This window comes from Papaver somniferum, chromosome 9 (assembly GCF_003573695.1).
Source record: "Papaver somniferum cultivar HN1 chromosome 9, ASM357369v1, whole genome shotgun sequence".
Classification (NCBI taxonomy): domain Eukaryota; kingdom Viridiplantae; phylum Streptophyta; class Magnoliopsida; order Ranunculales; family Papaveraceae; genus Papaver; species Papaver somniferum.
The window spans coordinates 96,736,725-96,760,178 of record NC_039366.1 but is presented as its reverse complement, the minus strand read 5'-3'; the positions used below and the strand labels follow the sequence as shown (position 1 = coordinate 96,760,178).

The 23,454-nt window shown below is 37.1% G+C and overlaps 1 protein-coding gene across 1 annotated transcript; it reads left to right on the top strand.

The window, feature by feature from the left end:
• The first annotated feature begins 17,899 nt into the window (after positions 1-17,899).
• On the top strand, positions 17,900-22,542 carry LOC113312078 (YTH domain-containing family protein 2-like). Its single transcript, XM_026560845.1, has 9 exons — positions 17,900-18,159; positions 18,624-18,703; positions 18,823-18,964; positions 19,279-19,361; positions 19,527-20,108; positions 20,218-20,802; positions 20,890-21,102; positions 21,184-21,327; positions 21,542-22,542. Exons 1-9 carry the CDS (start codon positions 18,132-18,134, stop codon positions 21,827-21,829), a joined length of 2,145 nt encoding a protein of 714 aa, XP_026416630.1. The 5' UTR covers positions 17,900-18,131; the 3' UTR covers positions 21,830-22,542.
• Positions 22,543-23,454: the final 912 nt, after the last annotated feature.

Genomic DNA, 23,454 nt, shown 5'->3' with positions numbered 1-23,454 from the left:
TCAGTGGGCCTTGGAAAACCAAATCTGTTTATCTTGCTTTAGTTTTCCATAGTGGCTCAACATTTATTTTTTGTTCATAATTGCCCTGGCTTGATTGGGGTATACCCAGATTAATTGGGATATACCTAATGAGACAAAACCTGAGTCATTTTGAAGTAAAACAGGACACCCCTTAACTATGTATTTTCTAAATGGCTAATATACCCTTATTTAATTAACACTAAAAAATCTGATTAGCTTAATTAATTGAGTTTAGATTAAAATTTTGAAATTATGAATTCAGTAGATTAAACCTTTTGTCTGTCTTATGAGTTCGATTTCAATCAACACTTTAAGTTCTGAAAAATATGAAAAGTCGGCAAGGTCGACGATTGAATAAAGTGTCGATCAACTTTAACCGGCATGGTCTACGGATGAAGAAAACGCCGACTATATTTGGCCGGCAAGGTCTATGAATGAAGAAAATGCCGACTATCTTATAGTCGACATATAGATATTTACTACTATGTCGGCTATCATATAGTCGGCATATAAATATTTCTTACACTGCCAGCTGACTAATAGTCATCATGCAAATAATTTCTAACATTCTCGGTTGTCTTCTATTCGGCAATGTAACCTTGCCGACCTTTAGTTATACCCAACTGAAAATAGAATATGGGAAGATGTAATTCACTTTATTCATGCAATTTTTGTTACTATATTGATCGAAACATAAAATCTAACTCCTTGTTGTTGGAACAACGAATGCACTTAGCATGTGCATCAAGCCTTTGAACCCCTAGGCGACCCTAGTGGACGGGTTATAGTCTCGTGAGGGTTTACATAGAGATCTACCCACAAAACCTACACTAAAACTTCTAAAGCCATCAAACTTCGTCGAAGAATCCGAGTCTGATTCACCCACCATCATCTCCGGGGCATACTCCGGAATCTTAGATACCATGAATTGATAGCTTGCATCGAATGCAAATGCTTTCCCCATTTTCCTCCAAGTAGCGCGCTTTGACGACTTCATGCTACAAAAACTACTTTGTTAGTGGTGTTTCATCGGAAGATAAAACAACATGGATTACGTAAAATAAACCACAAAACCACTTACAAATTGTTCAATGGACAAGATAAAGTGGTTAGCATTCAAAATCCGATGTTGGATAGCTAAATAAGCAAGTATCGCACTTTCGATGAATTGGTGCCTATTAGAATTCCCAAAATCTTGCCTATATTTGTTGTATACCCTAGCCAAAAAGGTTACGGCATCCATCCTTACGGAGGACTGATTTCTAACCCGAGTTTCCGCATACCATGCTTTGGTGATGGATAGATCTTCATTTGAGTCAAATGATGCCATTGTTTTATGTGGAGGTATTGGGTGAGTTAGATGAAGTATACGATGATATGAGCTTTGGAGAGTATATGCAAATAGGTGTGTGTTGTTTTGTAGACAGAACTAGTATATTTATAGGATGGTTCCCAAATTTGGCCGTTATGGTAGTCAATCAATGCAGTTGTACTTGTCAAAATTTGAATTTTGAACTCGCCGGCTAGGTTACTGTTTCCATAGCATGCCGACTAACATACCGTCGGCTGCGTTTTAATTTTCTTACCCTGCCGATGATGAAAATTTTCATGCACAGGAGAAGGTTATATTCAGTTGCATACCGCCGACAAGGTATTTGTTAAATACAATATCGACTAACACATAGTCGGTAGGGTAGTAATTTTCTTACCCTGCCGACGTTATGATTTTTGTAACACAGGAGAAGGTCATTTTCTGTTGTTTTGAGTCGGCACGGAATTTGTTCATTACATTGCCGACTAACACATAGTCGGCGGGGTTGTAATTTTCTTACCCTGCCGACTTTATGATTTTTGTAACACAAGAGAAGGTCATTTTCTGTTGTTTTAAGTCGGCACGTAATTTGTTTATTATGTTGTCGACTATCAAATAGTCGGCAAGGTATGTATTTTCTTACCTTGCCGACCCTGGTATCTTTCTTCTTCTGCTGTCAGGGTCGGCAGTCCGCCAATTCACAACCTTGTCGGCCCTGGTTTAGTCGGCGCTGTAACTTAATAATTAAATAACTCAATACCCTGCCGGCTAAATGATTGAAATTTAACATAGCTAAACAAACAATTCATTCAACAACTAGAAATCCAACATATGTACAAAATAAGAAAACATGTGTCCCATAAACCTTAAAAAAATATTTGTCCAACCATTAAACCTTAACATTTGTCTAACACATAAAGAAATAAACTAAAAATGCATTCATTTACCATCACGACCACGACCCCGGCCCCGTTTAGCATTTTCACGACCACTACCACCACCACGGGTACGAGCCCTCTTTAGTTCAACATTCCTCTTAGCTTGTGCTTCCCTCTTAGATTTTGCTTCACTTTTTAGTTCAACATTAGCTTGCTGGAACATTTCGGTGGCATCCGCATTGTCAACATTGCTAGCATAGTCAATGTGCTTAGTTTGCTCTTCAATCGACAAAGGTTCCCCTCTTTCTCTCGCGCAACACATCATCTTCACAAGGGTCTTCAAATGCTCCTTCTATTTTTAATTAAACAACAAACAATTAATAGACTAATTCGATAATCTAATCTTAAAATGGTAAGAGCAAGTCTAAAATACTTACTTAGTTCTTAAGACTTGTTGTTGGGTCTTTAGGTGGCATCTTCCTCTTATGAGCCGGTTGTTCAAGAGTTTGTTCCCTGATCACAGTAGGACGACCAAAACCCAAGTACCATGGCATGTAATTTTCATGATATTCATGTGTTAGAGTATAGCTCGGTTGAACCCACCAAGCATTGTTATGTCAAGTTTGGTTGTCATATTTTAGTGAATCAAAACTCATTTAAAGAGTCGCTTGATTATTTACTAAAGTCAACTTCGTATAGGTTAGCTAGAAAGTTACTAGGATATGAGACTTACAAGTATTACATGAAGACTTGAAGAATGTGAAGAAGTAAAGAGATACAACGACGACATCATCCTTCCACTTGAGGTTAGTAATATTTGACTTGAACTGTTTCATTCCTAACATATCTTTCAAGTCGTGCATATTGAAAACATAACTGCGAAGCTGTGAATGATTATACTCTAGTTAGACATAATATTAAGGAATTACAATACGAAGTATGACGTCTATATTTTGAACTTCGTATATAAGACATCGACATAATCGTATGAATGCTATTGTGATTATGTATGGGTATGGGTGAAGATTTCGTCCTAGGAAACAATGTTTTACATTCGTTTAAAGGAGGTACAATTCATAAACTTGTTTTATGAATCAAAAGGGAAGTCGATAGGATTATTGGTATTGTTATTCATTGCAAATCTTTGGATTACCAATATGTGTGTATAGTATAACCGCTCATAACTTGTTTATGTATCTTGGAAAAACTATTCACAAGGCCTGAATTTTGTATTGGTATGACTTTTATTAGTGAAACTGATCTTAAGTAATCACCTGAGATGGTATGATCGATATTTGTAATTGGTGTGACCATTCATAGTCATTGGGTGACTGATCCTAGAACTTGGTTGGGACTAATCACAAGATGTGTAATCGATCCTTGTAGTAGGTTAACAAGTTTTAGTAATTGGTGTGGCCGATCCTATAACTTGTGCAACCGAATACAAGTTTATACCATATATATGTGTTAACCGATCCTAGTACCTAGTCAACCAACTTTTGGTAACTAGTGTGACCGATCCTAGTACCCACATGGAGGTAGAACCGAAACTTGTTTTGGTAGAACCGTTAAACCCATGAATGATGATTGAATGTTTTTGATCAATCACATAGTTCTTGGAAATCAGATGAACAAATTCTAAACTCTTTTGGAAGTTTGGCAAATCGGTTCCAAGATTGTAAATATGAAAAAGGATTTACAAAGTAAAGATGTCGACATACTTTGAACATGTGCAGTAACTCTTATCTTTTATTGTTCAAAGATATTCCTTAATAGTTAAAGGAAAGAATCCCGGATCGAAATAAATTGAGAATATTTTAATTAAGGTTTTTAGTTTTATATGCTTTTAATTTCCATCAATTAAAAAGCATATCTTTAGAAAATAAAAATTGGTAATGTGCATTTACTAATTGGAGATTTTCTACTGAGATTTCGGTCATTATTTGGACAGAGCATTTCCAGGAATTATGAAAACCGAATTTGGAAATATATTGCATATCTTGAGAATATTTTCGGTTTTGAAAATTCCTTGGTGTCCAAACTTCTTTGGTCTATAAATATTGAAGTTTGCATTTCAAGCAAATGAATCCTCAGAGCCAGCAAAACTACCTAGTTGTGTTGTTACTGGTGGAGCCGTCTATTCGGAGAGGAAAGTACCCTAATTAGGCGAAATCCCTTACAACCGTTCGTTTTAAAGACTTTTTTGGGTTTGGGAAGCTCTACGAGTACCGTTGGTGCAAGGAAACTAGATAATTGCAGCTTATTATTAGTGTTCAATTGATTTGATTGACTAACAGGGGTTGAATTTTGATTGCACCTAGTTTGTTTATGCTTGAGAATCTTCTCTTCTGATATAAGATTCACTCAAACTAGAGCAAAGTTTCGACGGGGATCATTAGACTGTTTGTAGATCTAAATACATCTTGTGATAATCCATTATTAACAGACTCCGTTTTGTGTGTGATTGATCACAAGAGATTCAAGTTGATTGTGTTCAGGTGTTCATTAAAGATCTAAGAAGATTTGAAGACAAAGAAGATTGCTTGTTTGAGTTCGTAATATTTGGTGTGCACAAAACTTGATCGGCTGGGGATCCAACTATAATAGGTTTATCTTTGTGATAACCTTGATTGATTAGTTGAGTAGATCAGCATCAATATATCGTATTTGTGACTAAGAAGTATTGATTGCAAAATCTAGACATTACTTTGGTAGTTGTATTGAGATAGATCTAAGAACCCGACAAAGGAGTTTATTGGGATAAACGGAAGAGCCTTTTGTCAAACTCATATCACTTGTTTGAAAAGAGTTGTTACCGAAAAGATTTGTTGTTCCTTTACTGTTTGGAATACGAACCAGAGTAATTGTTCCAAGTGTGTGATTTATTACAAGTTGGAGGCGCATGGATACAGACGGAACTAGGTGAACTATAGGTTTAGTTGTTTGGTCTCAACTATACGAAGTTGGTTTAGATTTTGTATAGCGTCTTAATCCTGAGAGTATTCAATTCTGGACAAGGTCCCGAGGTTTTTCTGCATTTGCGGTTTCCTCGTTAACAAAATCTTGCTGTGTCTTTTACTTTTCTATTTCCGCAATTATAATTTTTTTATTATAATTAGAAGTAAAATACACAAACTTTAATTCTTATTTACTTGATATCAATCCTATTGTGTTTTGTTAAGTCTGAACCTATTATCAAGTAAACATACTTCGTTGTTGTATTATCTCGATCTTGTATCCATAGTCAATCACACAAGTTATCTTGTTGTCGTATTGTCTCGATCTCGTATCCATAGACGATCACACGAAGTGTGAACCGATTAGTTGTATTGTCTCGACTCAGTCCATAGACAATCACTTTCGGAAAAAGGACTTATAGGTGGAAAAGTTTTAGATTGAGGTATATTTGGGTACCCTCGTCTTTTCAATTGGTATCAGAGCAGGCAAACACGAAAAGATTTAACAATCTGTGTTTGGTGCGATCCAACCTATAAGAATTGAATCTATGTCTGATTCAGTTAACGTTATCCAAGAGTATGAATATTCAAAAGTTTAAGATGTTACCAATTCGTTGACCCATGATCCAAGAGTTACGAAGATCAAGTGTACATCTGATTCGTTCTCTGATGGAAAAGAAGATGCTGATAAAAAGTTGGTAAAACTCCTAAAGCCTATAAAATCTCTGTCTTCAAAAGTGCTAATATTAAATACAGATCAAATCTTCTTAAGAATGAGATCAGAGATAAATACATTCAACTGAATATTTTAGCCAAAGAGAATATGGATCTCACTGTCAAATTAGAAGCTCTTACATCTCTTTCTCAAGATAAAGAGACACATCCTATAACTCTAACTAATGATTCTGTTGTAATTTCTTCTGATGAAGAAACCAAAGGTCCTTGATCGACTTTGAAAGATTGTGATAACAAAACTTGTTTGATCACATCCGAAACAGATCATGATGATGGTAGTTTTCCTAACTACATCAAGTCAGAAGAGGATGAGAAACCAGCTTCTATATCTACTGATAATCAGACGAAATCTTGTCCAAAAGAATCTTTGAACCATTTCCATGTTAATGATCTTAAGGAATACAACTTTCAGTCTCTTGATAGGAAACTTATACTTCTTCAAAATACGATGGTAAAAATATTGAAGGAAGTTTCTTGTCTTAAAAAACTGAACGATTATTCCTCAATAGAAAGATGGATTATACCCCATCTCGATAAAGTCAACTCAAAAGAATCAGAAGTAGGAGTTGATAATCTCTTCTGGAAAAAGGTTCCTCCTCGCCCATATCGAAACAATTCTTGTTTTGATGAAGAACGATTCCAGAAGAAACGAAAAGAGAGAATTTCTGCCAATGAAAACGATCATGAATTCCCCATAATTGTTTCAGACAATCATATTGATGTGCATCATAAAGAAATCGTTAAAATGAGAAAATCTTATGAAAATCTCATTGATAGAATTAAGAGAGATCTATCTATCTCTGAAAATTCTCACATCAGTACATCTTCTCCACATGATCATATCTCTAGAGTAAGAAAAGATCATTATCCGGGGAGAAAATATTCAGGGCAGAAATTCCCAAAGAGAAACATGAACTATGTTTCTGATACCCGTTGTAAGCTAGAAAAAGCTTATTCAGATACAACTTAGTTGTATCGAAATTGTGCACTCTCATCCTCTTTCGTGCTCTTAATTATGGATGAGAAAAGCACAGTAAAACGAGAGCACATTTTTCGTTATGTTTGTTTATCAGAAAATTTGTGACATTTTATGGATGGTTGCGAATCCATGTCTGTCTGAAAATTGTTCATGTTTAACATGATCTTCCAAAAATAGTTTTTATTTAGAATTTTCGAATTTTAATAAATATTCCAGCATGAGAAGTTTGGACAAAGGAAACTGAATATATTCTTTAATATTTTCGGAATCTCCTGATATTTTCGGTCCAAGAGTTGTCTCTTCTTAAAGAGAAATTATCTCTTGTTTGTATTCTGAAACCCTGATCAATCCCTATTTAAATAACCGAGCATGCCTCCAATAACTCGCAGTGTCTCAAAGGCTAATAAGGAAGAAGCTCAAAAGGTTAAGGATTGTCAAGGAATCAATACAGAAAGGAAGAAGAAAAACATATCAAAAATCATGTCTGATTATGATTCAGATAGTTCGAATGGATCTCAAGATGAGTCATGTCTGTTGGCTTACAACCTTCAAGATCCAACCGAAACCAAGTGGATTCGTTTTGATAATATGATTCACTATATCCAAGGTTTTGAAGAACTGAGAACCAATCTCATTATGACAGTTCAACATCAAGATTGGCTCAAAGAAATAATTGATCAAACAAGAAGAGTTTTTGCTGAACTCAGGGTTCTAATTGAAGAACTTAAAAAACAGGAAGTGGTTGGAGACAAGTCTCTTGAGACATGCTTCAAAAGTTTGAGTACTGATGAGATCTCAGTAAACAATAAGAGCACCACTAGAGATTAAGATACATGTTGTAATTCTTAATCAAGAAAATAAACATCAGTTTTTGATTTCTTTCAATAATTGTGTTAGGTCTATTATGGAAAACTATCTCTTATTTATGAATAATATTATTAGCTTATAATTTTTCTTGTGATAGTTTTCGATTACATAGAATGTGCTTGAATGCTTTATATTATTGCTATGTATGTTTATGGGATGTTTGATTTGGGTTTTCATGAACTTAATATTCGATCTCATTTTTGGCTTAGTGGGATTAAGTTCTATCCCATGTTGGTAGGCTTTATCAAAGGATCATAAGGGGTTCCGATTGAAACTAATATGTGAAAAAGTCACAATATGTTGAATCATTTGGTTTAGCATAAAAGCATATGTGTTTCGGATTTTCAACTTTTGCATTGCATTAGTTAAAATCGGTTTTCAACCTTTCTCTGGTAAAGGTTGGTCCTTGTTGTTGTTCTTTTGTTTTGGCGAGAGGATGACAACACAACGGGGGAGAGTTCTATCTTGAACTGGCGCTTAATGTCATATCTTAAAGGGGAGAAGAGGATACGAAACTTGAGGTAACGAATTTGTTAGTTATTCGTTTTCCTGTTTAAGAAAATCCTGATTTTATTGCATATATTTATTGCTTTTGCTTAACAAAATTTCGGTACAATTCATGTTTATTCCATTATTTGTGTATGGATGTGTGTGTGAGTCAATTGTTTCCGGTTAAGAAAAACTATTGTTATCTTGCTTTATTGTTTGGTATCAATTGTTTAGGCTTACAAAATTACGGTGCAATTGCGGTACTATAATGTCTATGTTTGTTTCAATTGCTTCCGGTTGAGGTAAATAATTATGCATGTTGATTTATTTGGTTTGTATGAATTGTTTATGGCTTAACAAAAGGGGTTTTCGGGATGAATTGTTTAGTCCAATTCGATTCCGGATAAGAGAAGCTAAGTTATTTTTGATCTTAGTTAGACTTATCAAAGTGGAGGTTTCGGTTATTCAAGTCTAATCGAATGCCTTAACAAGAAATGCTAGTTAACTAACCTAGTACATGTCTTGTTTAAAAGTGAAAGGTCTAAGTTATTATTTGAATAATTAGAACCTGATGAGAAAAATAGAGTTAATTCTGATCTTTATTTTGGTCTTATCGAACAAGCGATTGTATTTGTGCAATCGGTTTAGCAAAAGAAGTAAGGTGCTTAGTCAATTTTTTAGTTGCTAAATTATTAGGGAAAATTGCTTCGGGCAATTGTTTCCTTGGTAATATATCAAAACAAAATTACTTAGTAGTTTCGGTTTTGATATTGGTTATCTAAAATGGTATGTGGAACCCTCGTGCTTCACTCGTATAGGTTGCAAGTCTTTTAAGATTTGTAAGATCCTTTCGGTTTGTCATTTATTTGCTCGTACCTTTGTCATTTTGTAACAAAAAAGGGGAGAAATATATGGAGTAAACAAGTGATTTGGTATCACTAAGGAAATGGCAATTGTGCTTAAACGTTATATCTAACGAAAGAGTAAAGCGTAGACTAAGAGGGAGTAACATATCATATTGATACTTGTAGTTATATGTACTACAAAGAGAATAACAAAGATGTGCGGATTGAAAATCTACCTATCTTACCTTTAGGGGGATTATTATCTTTGTTATTATAATGTCAACAACGACATTTATGGATTGAATGTATACAGGTTATTCAACTGAACCACCAAGTAGTAGCTCACTCAAGGTGTAATCCAATCGAACGCTTTGAGCTTTGTGAATTAGGTTGATCCCAGTAGTTAAACTCTTAGCTCAAGGTTTACTTGCTGGTGTTATCTTCACACAAGATTGCTACACGGAATCCCTCTGTAAGGTCTCGCGATTTCTACTTGTGTAGAGAGTTAATCGACGATTACTTATCTCATAACTTCCACTAGCTATAGAACAATCAATATACTGATCTAGTAGGCCTCCCAAATCAATATAAGAATCACTCATAAACCCTAGATATGGTAAAGACAAACGATGATGATAAAAACTCTCAATAGATTTGTATTATTAATAAATTTTCATGCTTAGAACATTGAATTCATCCTTAATCAACAAAGGATTTAGCTACTCATACTACAAAGAAGATGAAGAATGGTGCCTAAAAGGGTAAACCCTAGGTTTTTGATGTTAAACTTGTGATACGAGATTCAATGATTTTACATAACTTAATATCTTTTTATAGGTTTACATTGTTTGGTCTCCGAGTATTTTGTTAGGTTTAGGAACCCGACCCAAAAATATGACATAACGACTCCAAACGTGCCCTTAGGCCTTCCAAGGTGTGAATATACGTTTCCCATTTGATAAGTTCGCGTACCCAGTCCGCGAACTTTAAATTCCAGCAGATATTTTCGGAAATAAGTCTGCGAACTCGGTTCGCAAACCCAGTTCGCGGACTTCACTGTCTTCGGTATTCAATGAAAACTGTTTTGGCCACAACTTCTTCATCCGAACTCAGAATGTCCTCATTCTTTTTGCATTCTTTTTATCTTTCAATTCTCTTCAATATGATGATGAGAAATACTTAATTTGAATGAGTTAATATCGGTCTTTGGCCTGTGTCTTGATTATGAGCGTTTTGTTCCTTTTCGTCGCACTTCTTCCACTTCTCTTGGACTTGGGCGCTTGGATACTTGGAATACTTCTCTTCATAGATATTTTCAGCACTCTGTAGCTCTTTTTTGGATGATTCACCTAGTATAGACAAATAAGAGAAAGCAATGGTAATAATACGAATACATGCAAGAATAATAGCTAAAACAAGTATGGAATGGACACTAAAATCATATGAATTATGCACTTATCACGAAACCATTGGGTTTCTTATTTCAATGTTCATAACCTAAGATAAATGCTCTTCTTACACAGATATACCAATCAAACAACCCTAACAATCACGCAATCGATGCGTGACACGTGCAACTAATCTAATGGATCAAACAGAATTTAAAACAAAATATGTGTAAACTCTCGGGCACTCAACTAAATGACTAAGGGGCACTCAAGGCCACAACTAAGTATGCAACAATCAGATGAACCAATTCTAAACTCATTTGGAAGTGTGGCAAATCGGTTCCAAGATTGTAAATATGAAAAAGGATTTACAAAATAAAGATGTCGACATACTTTGAACATGTGTAGTAACTCTTATCTTTTATTGTTCAAAGATATTCCTTAATAGCTAAAGGAAAGAATCCTGGATCGAAATAAATTGAGAATCTTTTAATGAAGGTTTTTAGTTTAATATGATTTAATTTTTCAGCAATTAAAAAGCATATCTTTAGAAAATAAAAATTGGTAATGTGCATTTACTAATTGGAGATTTTCTACTGAGATTTCGGTCATTATTTGGACAGAGCATTTCCAGGAATTATGAAAACCGAATTTGGAAATATATTGCATATCTTGAGAATATTTTTGGTTTTGAAAATTCCTTGGTGTCCAAACTTCCTTGGTCTATAAATATTGAAGTTTGCATTTCAAGCAAACTAATCCTCAGAGCCAGCAAAACTACCTAGTTGTGTTGTTACTGGTGGAGCCGTCTATTCTGATAGGAAAGTACCCTAATTAGGCGAAATCTCTTACGACCGCTCGTTTTAAAGACTTCTTTGGGATTGGGAAGCTCTACGAGTACCGTTGGTGGGAAACTAGATAATTGCAGTTTATTATTAGTTTTCGATTGATTTGATAGACTAACAGTGGTTGAACTTTAATTGCACCTAGTTCGTTTATGCTTGATAATCTTCTCTTCTGATATAAGATTCACTCAAACTAGATCAAAGTTTCGACGGGGATCTTTAGACTGTTTGTAGATCTAAATACGTCTTGTGATAATCCATTGTTAACAGACTCCGTTCTGTGTGTGATTGATCACAAGAGATTCAAGTTGATTGTGTGCAGGTGTTTATTGAAGATCTAAGAAGATTTGAAGAAAAAGAAGATTGCTTGTTTGAGTTCATAATCTTTGGTGTGCACAAAACTTGATCGTATGGGGATCCAACTATAGTCGGTTTATCTTTGTGATAACCTTGATTGATTAGTTGAGTAGATCGCCATCAATATATTGTCTTTGTGACTAAGAAGTATTGAATGAGAAATCTAGACAATTACTTTGGTAGTTGTATTGAGATAAATCTAAGAACCTGACAAAGGAGTTTATTGGGATTAACGGAATAGCCTTTTGTCAAACTCATATCACTTGTTTGAAAAGAGTTGTTACCGAACAGATTTTTTGTTCCTTTACTGTTTGGAATACGAACCAAAGGAATTGTTCCAAGTGCGTGACTTATTACAAGTTAGAGGCGCAGGGATACATACGGAACTAGGTGAACTATAGGTTTAGTTGCTTGGTCTCAACTATACGAAGTTGGTTTAGATTTTGTATAACGGCTTAATCCTGAGAGTATTCAATTCTGGACAAGGTCCCGGGGTTTTTCTGAATTTGCAGTTTCCTCGTTAACAAAATCTTGTTATGTCTTTTACTTTTCTATTTCCGCAATTATAATTGTTTATTATAATTAGAAGTAAAATACACAAACGTCAATTCCTATTTACTTGATAGCAATCCTATTGTGTTTGGTTAAGTCCGAACCTATTATCAAGTAAACATACTTCGTTGTTGTATTGTCTCGATCTTGTATCCATAGTCAATCACACAAGTTATCTTGTTGTCGTATTGTCTCGATCTCGTACCCATAGACGATCACACGAAGTGTGAATCGATTACTTGTATTTTCTCGACTCAGCCCATAGACAATCACTTTCGGAAAAAGGACTTATAGGTGGAAAAGTTTTAGATTGAGGTATATTTGGGTACCCTCGTCTTTTCATCATGACCTTCGGTCACCTCGTCCAAAAGACTCGTCTCGAATTTACGGTCACATCTTTCGTTCCAATGAGATTGACCTGGTGTTTGAGCGTAACTGACGTCAATATTTTTTTGGGATGTGGTGCACCCTGCCCTCTCCACTTTAAAGAACGGATCATCACCGGGATGGGGTTCTTCTTGGACGTAACCCACTTTTCGTATTACTCGATGTGGATCGTACATTGAAAATCCATATGGGTACAACAAGGGACCGTAGTAGAATGCAATATCATCTCTCCTTTGGATTAAACCTTTATTTCTAGCATCTCGATACAGATCAAATATTACCTCATCCGCAGTCAATTTGTCCAAGGCGATTCACATGTTGATAAGCTGCTGCAACATATCCTTATCCTGAGCACCACTAAAACTGTATTTCTGTCCTCTTGGCTTATTAATCGCAATCTTAGTGTTCACATTGACGTGGGGGTTGGCTTTAGTAGGGAAGTGCTCATATACCAAAACCTATGCAAACACAAAGTTTAGTAAGAATTTTATCTTACAATAATTTTGCAAATATAAATGATTTAGACAATAAAATTACCTGGAAGAGACATAGATGTCCGTTAACTTGTGCAGTGAGTTCCCTTGAAGCCTTTGTCAACTCATTGTTCAAGAAGGCGACCACCGCAATACCCCAAGAATACTTATGCATCTGATCAAAGGGATGCAATAGTTGAATATACTTTCCGTCGACCAAGCTTTCAGAAATGTCGGGGAAGATACATTTGCCCAGGACGTATAGCAAATAAGATGACGCGGTAGCATTGATTCGCACCAAGTCCACCCTTCCTTCCTTATCATAGATTTTCTTGGTCCCAGAGAATGTGTCCCTCAACTTCCTCAGATTAAACTTCTTATTTAGATAACCATCTTTCATCACAAGCATAGACTCCGTCTCAATCTGATCCCAACCGAACAAAATGTTGGTCAATTGGAAGATCTTGTCCCAAGAAATGCCATCATCGTAACCATCACTGATTGCTTTTCCCTCAACCTCGAGGCCTAGAATTTGATGAGCATCATGGGGAGGTACCGCCATCTCACCGAATATAAATAACATTGTATCAGTCTCTCGGTAGAACCTCTCACAGAACGCAGATACGATAACTCTATCATACTCAACAATCAAACTCTCCACCGCAGGCCACAACCCGCAGTTCTTGACAATCGCTTGCACCTCATCACATTCCATGTCAAGTGGCCATTTCTTACTCACAGTGTTTGAAGCTTGGCGCCTCAAGAGACGGATAGCATGCCTGTGATCCTAAATACCAAAAACACAAAATGAAAAGAAATACAAACACCTGAAGCAAATATAAGAAAGATACACTTAGATAAAAAACAAATACGGATTGAGATTACTTACGACAGTGTTTTGAATTTCTCATGCCCACGAGTCATTGTATCCAAAAAGGCCACCATCTTCTGGGGTCCCCCGTGGAAGCTCACCTGGTGTCAGTGTAACCTTCAAGTGAGAGGGATGCATGTGGGAATCAGCTGGTTTAGTGATAACCCTCTTCTTCTTTCCGGTTGCAGTTGTAGTTGCAGCTTGGGTTTGTTGATCATTAGTTTGAGTTTGTTGATTATTACTCGTTTCTTCTCCCCGTCTTCTTCTTCCTCTTCCTCTTCAACAATTTCATCTTCTCTATCCTTATCTTTATCTCCATTATTGTTATCACCATCATAATTACCTCCTCCAACAGGTGGCATGTCTTGATTACCATCATCATCATCATCATCATCATTACCTCTTCTACCAGATGGAATTGATTGGTCTTCATCTGGAGTTTCATCTGAATCACTTGGTTCCGTTGGTGGTTGAGAATCATCCTGTTCACGGATTTTGAGCGTTCCCGTCTCAACTAATGCCCCTCGATGTGTTGCAGTCAAGAGTTTGTCACCAACACGAGGAGGTCTTGAAGGAGGAGTAACACTTTTCTTCTTTTCTTTTGCCAAACTAAACAAGAAAAATTTTAAAAAAAATCAATAGTCGGCAGGGTCGACAAATATAATCACCCCGACGGAAAAATAGTCGGCAGGGTCGACAAATAAAATACATGTCGGCTAATCTATAGTCGGAAGACTCTTATTCAAATAACCTGCCGGCTTATAACAACTATGAACACAGTAGATATAAGGATTTTCCACATAATTAGTCGGCAGGGTCTATAACCCATATAATTCCGGCTAAAACACAGCCGGAAGGGTGGTATTCAAATACCATTCCGACTTTATGACTTTAGCATCAGGAGGCACAAACTATTTTCAAAACACACCGTCGGCAGGGTAAAAATTTATAACCCACCGACTAAAAAAAACGTATATCGCCGACAAGGTATTAAGGTTGAATACCTTGCCGACCCTGTAAAAATAAGTTACAGCTATTCAACAGCCGAAAAGATCTTCAACATAAGAGCTTGCCGACTAACCCTATATATGAAAAGTCGTCATAGTCGTGAATTGGAGACCCTTCCGACTAAATAACTGCAAATTTACAAATTCAATTTTTCTGACCTAATTTGACATGCAAACATGAAATTGAAGTACTGGAGTGAGTTTAAGTAGGCCCTTACTTTCTCAATCGCGCCATTTCTTCGGTTTGAGCGGCGTTGATTTCTTCTTCTTCAACGGGTTTTCTATTTGTTTTTTCATACGACTAGGCCTCGACGGCTCCATGTTTGAAGATTAATCGGAATTTTCGAATCGACGAGTTTTGATGGTGGTGTGATGGAGAGCCGGTATGGTTTTGTATAGGAGAAGAAGAAGAGAAGAAGATAAAATGAAAAAAAGAAAAATGAATAGGGTAATTTTAATTATAAAGGGTAAGGGTAGTTTTATAGTTTCACCCATTATTCATTAAGATTCCCCTTTAGCCCTTAAAAAGAGTCAACTTAAAACCGGGTATACCCCAATTAATCTGGATTAGGGGTGTAAATTCGGGCAGGCCGGGCACAAGTAGATAATTTGCTACCCAAAGACCGCTTTTTATACGGGCATGCCAGATCGGGGCGGACATGCCACTATTTTTTTTTTTTAAGTTTAAATTTTCAAATGAACGATATTAAATACAATATCCTTTCCTTTCCAACATCGCATATCGTAAGTGATAGTATTATTTTATATTTAAATTACACTGACAAATTTTTAATTTTAGCCTATAATAAATAATTAATTAGAGTACAATAAATTTTCTAATAAGAAAATATATTACCATTAATATTTTGAAAAGGTTAATTATAAGTAAAAATAATTATATATTTTATTTTTCTTGACACAAAATTGACAACTATAAAATTGTAACTTTTAAGTCTTTTTTAACAGGATATTAAATGATTAATGGCACATAGAAGGCTTTCAGGCCGGGCACCAGGCCGGGTATCAGGCCGGGCATCATAATTAATCGCAAAGCCCGAGACCGCCCAATAAATTAATCCGGGCCAGGCTGGGTGGTCCATGACGGGCCATAACAGGCTTTGGGCTAATACGGGTACAGACGGGTACAGGCAGGCCGAGTATTTTCGGGTATTATTTACACCCCTAATCTGGATATACCCCAATCTCGCAAGGTTAATTGCCATACGAACTGCCCTTAATAATCAAACTAGTGTTTATTAATTGGTGAACTGAACCACCATTCTGTGGTGGATTAGTGAAATTGTTAGTATGTTCTGTTAATCGTACTTTTTCTTGTAGGCCTCGTACTTATGGACCATCATTGCCGCTTGGACATTGTAATCATAACAGCCAGCCATTTTAAAACAACAGTTGAAACTGGTACCAACTTTTCAAGGTACGTAAACATCCAAAGAATAATAATCCGGGCAAGAGACAAACTCGCCGGAAGCAATCTGGATCTACTCACAAAATCATCATCAATCAAACAAAGGAATTCAGTCATCAAACTTGAACCAATTCCCCCTTAAAAATCAAGAGCTTGATGCCAAATTGGTCCATGTCACAAGTAGACACGTACACGTACACGACTCAACAACTCAACACAGCCCATGAGCCGACATCAGTGGAAAAACAAACAAAACTCGGCCGAATCAACTCAGGGACAATAAAAGAAAGAGTGATCTCAAACACCCATAAATAGATTTTTATTTTTATTATTAATTTTTTAAAATTTAAATCAATCACAATTTGAAGTTTTTAAGAGCAACCACACTCATGAGACGGACCAAATACCAAAAGCCAGACGAAAAGCCAAAAAAATTTGGTATTCTGGGTGTTCAAGCACAATGGGGGACGACCAAAATTTGGTGAAGCGTAACTTATACGAACGCTTGGTGCGAGACGGAACTTATACTCACGTTTCTTGACCGAGCGTCTTTATAATATGCGTCTGAACGAAACGGAGGTATTACGTGCGCCTGATTGAGGCGCAGGTATAGTTCACCCTAACATGGGACGGCGATGGAAAGTGCGTCTACTGGGACGGAGATGTTATGTGCGTCTGATACATACGGAGATAGAAAGTGCGTATGACTCGGGCGGACATAGAAGGTGCGTCTGGGTAGCCAAAAATGTCCGTGAAAAGTAAATGATTTGAGCACTGCACATTCGTTTCTTGCTTCCTCCTCAAAGCGGGTAGTTTATGATGTTGATATGGATGGGGGGCGTAACTGCTTAGAGCAACCACAACCATGGTGAAAGAGGAAGTTAACTGGGTGCATATAATCAACGAAAATTAAAACTGGTATCAGGCGCACACTATTCTTCTGCCCATCTCATACGTAACTTAAAGTTGCGTTTCATCCAGACGCACGTATAATCAACGCCCATCTCATACGTAACTTAAAGTTACGTTTCATCCAGACGCACAATAAAACTACGCCTGATATTGGGGGGATGTATTAGATGCGTTTGAAGGGGCGGAGTTTATACATGCGCCTGACTTATACGGTGTTTATATGCTCGCCTGATTGCATACGGTGATTAAACTTACGCCTGGTTTCATACGCTCCTAATACTTCCGTCCCACTATATCTTCTTTAGTCTGGACAGACGATCACATTTGGTCTCAAACCCTAAATTTGGCGACCAAATTTGGGTTTACTCTTCACCACTGCGGCACTCTCTAGGACCACATTTGGGTTTAGTATCCAAATTTGGTCGTGACTGTGGTTGCTCTAACAAGACTAAAATAGGATTAGGGTTTCATAAATAGACCGAAACAGCAAAAAAGTTAAGTAGGCAACGAAATAAAAGAAATAATAAATAAAAAAAAATATCTTAGATTGGAAGAGAGAGAAAGAGAAAGCCGTGGTGCTATTTGAATCACCGCTTCTCCAAAGAAGAAACCCTTTTTTTCTCCCCCTAAACCCATAATTTTTTTTTCTCTCCTCTTGGCGGCTGAAATACGCTCCTTCTTCTAGGGTTTCCTTCTCTCTCCTCCAAAACCCTTACTATCAGTATTCTTTTAGGGTTTACTCATATTCATACCATCACTCATCTACCTGTACTTCTGCTGCTGCTGTTGTTGTTCAATATCTTTCTCTTATTCTAAGAGATCTGTGATCCATGGCGACTGTTGCTTCACCTGCAGATCGTATCCTTTCACTGTTAGGGTTTTGTTTTTGATTTTGATGAATCTTCATCTGTTTTTGTTGTTGATTATTGAATTGACCTTCTGTGGGTTTTGGTAGGGTTTATGTCTAGATCGGGTAAACAAACGTGGGGTGGTTCTTGATTGATAGAGTTTTGTATGATAATTATGTGTTTGTTTGTTCATGTCGGCGATTCGTTTTTCTCTGTGATGCATCATAACAGTTTGTTTGATGGTTTGTTAGATTATGAATGATTGATTCGTGTTACAATTATAGTATGTTTGGATCTATGAAGGATATGTGTTTTTGAAGGTCTGATTTGTTGATAATTGTGGATGGATCTGATTCAGGAGTTTTATACGAATTTTGGTGTTAGGTTATATTCGTTCATAGTGATTTTACATGTTCAGATGAGTTAATGGGTGAATCTTGGAATTATGTTATTTCTTAACTCCAGTCACTACAGAAGCTACAGAAATACTAAAGAATTTGACGCTAGATTCTCAGACCAAGAGTGTAGAAGCTGCTCCAGAGGCTACTAAGAAGGTAATTTGCAATTTTAATGAATTCCTATTGTCTGTTAAATCAGTGGGTATTTGGAGTTGCTATTCTTTCTGTGAAGGAATTTGCTGTTAATATTTGTTTTCACTTGTGTTATTTTTCAGCATGGCTCTGTAGATGCTGGGGATGCAAATGGTCAGATTCAGTCACAGGAAAGGGCCACACCTCCTATTATTCAGGACTTCATGGATACTTCTATGTGCTATGTTCCTGGTGCATATCCATCCACAGCTTATTATTATTCAGGTAAACTTTGTTTCTTCTATCCCTATTTGTAAGGATAAGAAAATAAAATGACATCAGTTGTATCAGTGAATATTGATACCTTTGTTAAGGAGGGAAACTCGTTGAGCTGAGCTGGCAAAGTAAACCTCTCTCCAGCAGTGTTCCATGGAGTTTTTACTTCAGAGCTAGTTAATGACAGCTTTGATCACCCCCCTTCACCTCTCTGTGTGTGAAATGATTTCCACTTTTTGAAGGATTATGTCTTCTCTGCTTGTATAGCACTTGCAGATAGTTTATTGTTTGGGGTCTTACTCTTTTCTTATATGTTTTTCCAGGTGGTTATGAGAATGGTATGACTGGAGATTGGGCAGAGGATTACTCTAGATATATGTCTCAAGATGGAGTGGAGATGACACATGTATGGTTGATGTTTTTGCTCCTTAGTATTTATTAAGGATTAGTTTTTCTGTCTCGATTTGATTTCACCTGATGTGTATTCTTTCTTCCTTTTCTTAGCGGTTTATTTTAGTTTAAATTGTTTTTAACTGGTTTATTATGTGCTATTACTGTGATTTTTATACAGGGAGTTTATGGGGATAATGGGTCATTGCTTTACCACCATGGATATGGATATGCTCCCTATGGCGCTTATAGTCCAGCAGGTTCTCCTGTTCCTACCATGGGACATGATGGACTGTACGGGCCTCAGCACTACCAGTATCCTACTCCTTACTATCAATCACCAACACCGCCTCCCAGTGGACCGTATTCATCTAACCAAAATTCTGCTGCGCCAACAGATGTTCCCACTTCAGTTGCTGCAGACCAGGCCCCAGTATCAGTAGAAGCCGTCAATGGAAATGCTAATGGTGTCTCGAAAGGAAGTGTTGGTGGAAACAATAATAATGGGGCTGCATCAGTAAAATCTGCCAATTCCAATTCTACTCTGAATTCGAACGGCTCTTATGGAAGAGGAAGCGTTCCTACTTACCCTGACCCAAGATTTAGTTATGATGGGATGAGACCTTGGATAGATGGCTCAGTTTTTCCAGATGGCCAGGCCAGGCCTGCCACAAGTAGCTCTCTCTCTTCAACTGTTTCACATATCAATGGCCTTCAATCAGGAAGAACTCCGAATCTCCGATCTCTTCCTCCCAATCTCATGGTATGTCAGGGTTGTCTCAGCTTCTCAAGTGTGATTTTTTTCTTAACATTTAATTATTATACAAAATATCTGGCTGGTAATCTAATAGTTTCTTTCATCTGATTGACAGGGTTTGCATTCCCAAAGGCCAGCAACTGGCATGACAACCTCTGGTTATATGAATAAATTCTATCCTAGCAACAGATTGTACGGCCAATGTGGGAACGGTGTTAGAACTGGTTTTGGATCAGATGGTTATGATTCAAGGACAAATGGACGAGTCTATTATCCAGTTGATAACAAGTTCAAGCCAAGGGGTCGGGGCAACGGGTATTATAGTTACGGTAATGAAAACATGGATGGACTGAACGAGCTTAACAGAGGTCCAAGGGCCAGAGGATTTAAGAACCAGAAGGGATTCACACCAGTCACCTTAGCAGTTAAAGGTCAGGTTCTCCCAGCCAGTGTTGTGAACGAAGAAAAAGATGCTTCAACTGTGGCTCCAAACAAAGAAGAGTACAACCAGGAAGACTTCCCAGAGAAGTATACTGACGCAAAATTCTTCATTATTAAATCATACAGTGAAGATGATGTGCACAAGAGCATTAAATACAGCGTTTGGGCTAGCACTCCAAACGGAAACAAAAAGTTGGATTCTGGATACAAGGAGGCCCACGAGAAGCCTGGTGGTTGCCCTGTATTCTTGCTCTTCTCTGTGAGTATATTCTTTCTTTTTTGGCTGTTTGTTTTGTATGATTGTTTTTGCCATGACTTAACCAAGGGTTCCTTCGTTGATATTTAGGTCAACACAAGTGGACAGTTTGTTGGGCTTGCTGAGATGACTGGTCCTGTTGATTTCAATAAGAGTGTCGAGTACTGGCAGCAAGACAAGTGGAATGGTTGTTTCCCTGTGAAGTGGCACATAATCAAAGATGTACCCAACAGTTTGTTGAAACACATCACGCTTGAGAACAATGACAACAAACCTGTGACAAACAGCAGGGACACTCAAGAGGTGGGAATCTTTTCCAACTCGTAGTTATGTAGATAGCTCTATTAATCTTAATGGTACCTTAGTCGGGCTTTTCTTTTGCAGGTCAAATTCGAACAGGGACTTCAATTGATCAAGATTTTCAAAGATCATACGAGCAAGACATGCATCCTTGATGATTTTGGATTTTATGAAGGCCGCCAAAAAACAATTCAAGAGAAGCGTGCCAAACAACAGATCCACAAGCAGGTAATACACCTTGCTATTAATTTCTTTCAGAAGTCTAACAATAACCAAGGCAGATATGGGTAACACTTTAGAGGGTAATTGTTTTCCTGTTTCATTTGTTAAATGTGCTTGAAACTAGGCACCAAATGAGTGGTGGTGTTACATCACATTTGTGTGATAAGAGTCGACTTGCTTTTGATTATGGAGAAGTCTTATTGGGGTCGTATGTTTGCAGGTTTGGGATTCAAAACCCACCACTGAATCTGCTGTTGTAGACACCAATGAAAAGGACAAAGAAGGTGCAGGTGCGAATGGGAAAGTGAGTTCGCCAACACCATTCGAAGCTTCGTCAGTGTTGGTTAATGAATCATCTGTAATTGATGGAGAGGCGACAAAGCAACCGGAAGAGAATGGGTCAGTAAAAGTGTCTGCAGATGCCCCCAAGGGTGCCAAACCAGTTGTGGCAACAACAGAGAAAAGGGTACTTTCGAATGGGAATTGGGTTGTAGCAAATGGATGCTAGATAATTCAGCTCTTGATCCCTTTTCTTCCTTAACGCCAGTTAATAGTCTCTTTTGAGGAAGAGGAGGGAATGCTCTCTGTGGATGATCGCCAGTTAATAGTCTATTTTTAGTATACAACAGTGGTAAACGCTGTCCGGCTTGTCCAGGATACATGTGGAGTTTTTGCATCTGTGCACTACTACAACATCAAAGAGGCAATAAAATGTGCAGGAGGGTTTAAGATTGCCCTCAGATTTTCTGAGAAAATGTTATTAATGGCAGGTTCAAGCTCTTCATCATTTCTTCTTTCTTAAGATATATGGGAGTATTCAAGTCTCTTTCTTTGGCTAACTTGTCCCTTGGCATATTAGGATTAGATTTTTGTGGTGGTGGTTCTTTTTTTCTTTGCTATTCCTTGTTTTTTTATAGGTAATGACTGGAGAGACAGGAGAGACAGCTCCTGACAGGTTTTAGTTTTCTTTTGGGTGGGGGGTTTGGGTTTACTTATGAGATCTCCTTTATCAGTTTTTGTTCCCCTTATTTTCTTTTCTTCAGCTTTGTGGCTTTCTTGTTTTAATTTTTACTTTTGTTATCAATCTCCATCTTGATGTAAATCTACTTCAATATTGTGTTTCTATGTCCAATAGTAGAGGTGAAAGGGCTGGACTGATGGATAGATTTTATCAGATTTGGGGGTGGGGAAGTGTCGGAAATTTGGATAGTTAATTTTCTCCTTTCAAGTGATTTTGGAATTAGCTGAGAAGTGGCAGTGGGAGTGGCAAAATTCCTTTGCAGTCTTTCTGTTGACCCTGTTAAATCTTTTTAGCAGCGGCACTGGTATTATCCATTATTTACAAATTTGACGATGCACTTCTCGTTTATCTCCACAAACCGGTACAGCCTTATTTAACTCCTTGGCAGTTCAACTGCATTAATTGCTCTTAGTTCATCAAGAGACGGTGTTCCTTATTTTGAGTCTGCCTTTTGGTGAAAGATGCGATGACAAATCACTGAGACGGCGTTCCTTAATAGTTTTTTGTTGTAATGTATCACCTATAAGAGCTTCTCCGGTGGCATAGTTATGCTATAGGTTCTCCAATGGAAACCATAAAATTTTTCTATAATGTAACTTCTTAAATGCTTAATTTAATTTTTGTTAGACAAGGTGAGTGTGTTTTACACACTCACCTTGAAAATGTCAAGCTATCCTAGTAAGTTTCTGCTTAACTACAATTAATTCCAATACATTAAATCACCATTTTTGACTCTGACAAATCTAAGAGTTGCTAAAAATAAAAATTATATTTAATTTATAATAAATCACAAACAACTCCATTGGATATGAACTATTCTCCCTAAATTTAAGAAAAAATTAGAATAAAGATATCTTGTTTGTGTTGCCAACTAAAAAACACACAACCACCATTGGAAAAGCTATAATTTCCTTATATTGTGTCTTGTAGTGAAAGATGCGATGTCAAAACACTTTTGGGAGGTGGCTCTTAAGCTCTGGGCCCATCAAACGACTATATCATCACAACCTTCTGCTTCCTATTTTGGTCTATATAGATAACCGAAACGACGTGTTGTATCGTCAACAACAACCAAATCCGACAAGTATAATCCAAATGGCCATCAAACTCCA

Bases quoted from the DNA above. Each gene is read 5' to 3' on its own strand.
- LOC113312078 (XM_026560845.1), top strand. From the start codon at position 18,132: ATGGCGACTGTTGCTTCACCTGCAGATC. The intron at 20,109-20,217 runs GTATGTCAGGGT...TCTGATTGACAG, and splicing joins CTCTTCCTCCCAATCTCATG to GGTTTGCATTCCCAAAGGCC. The intron at 21,103-21,183 runs GTGGGAATCTTT...TTTCTTTTGCAG, and splicing joins ACAGCAGGGACACTCAAGAG to GTCAAATTCGAACAGGGACT.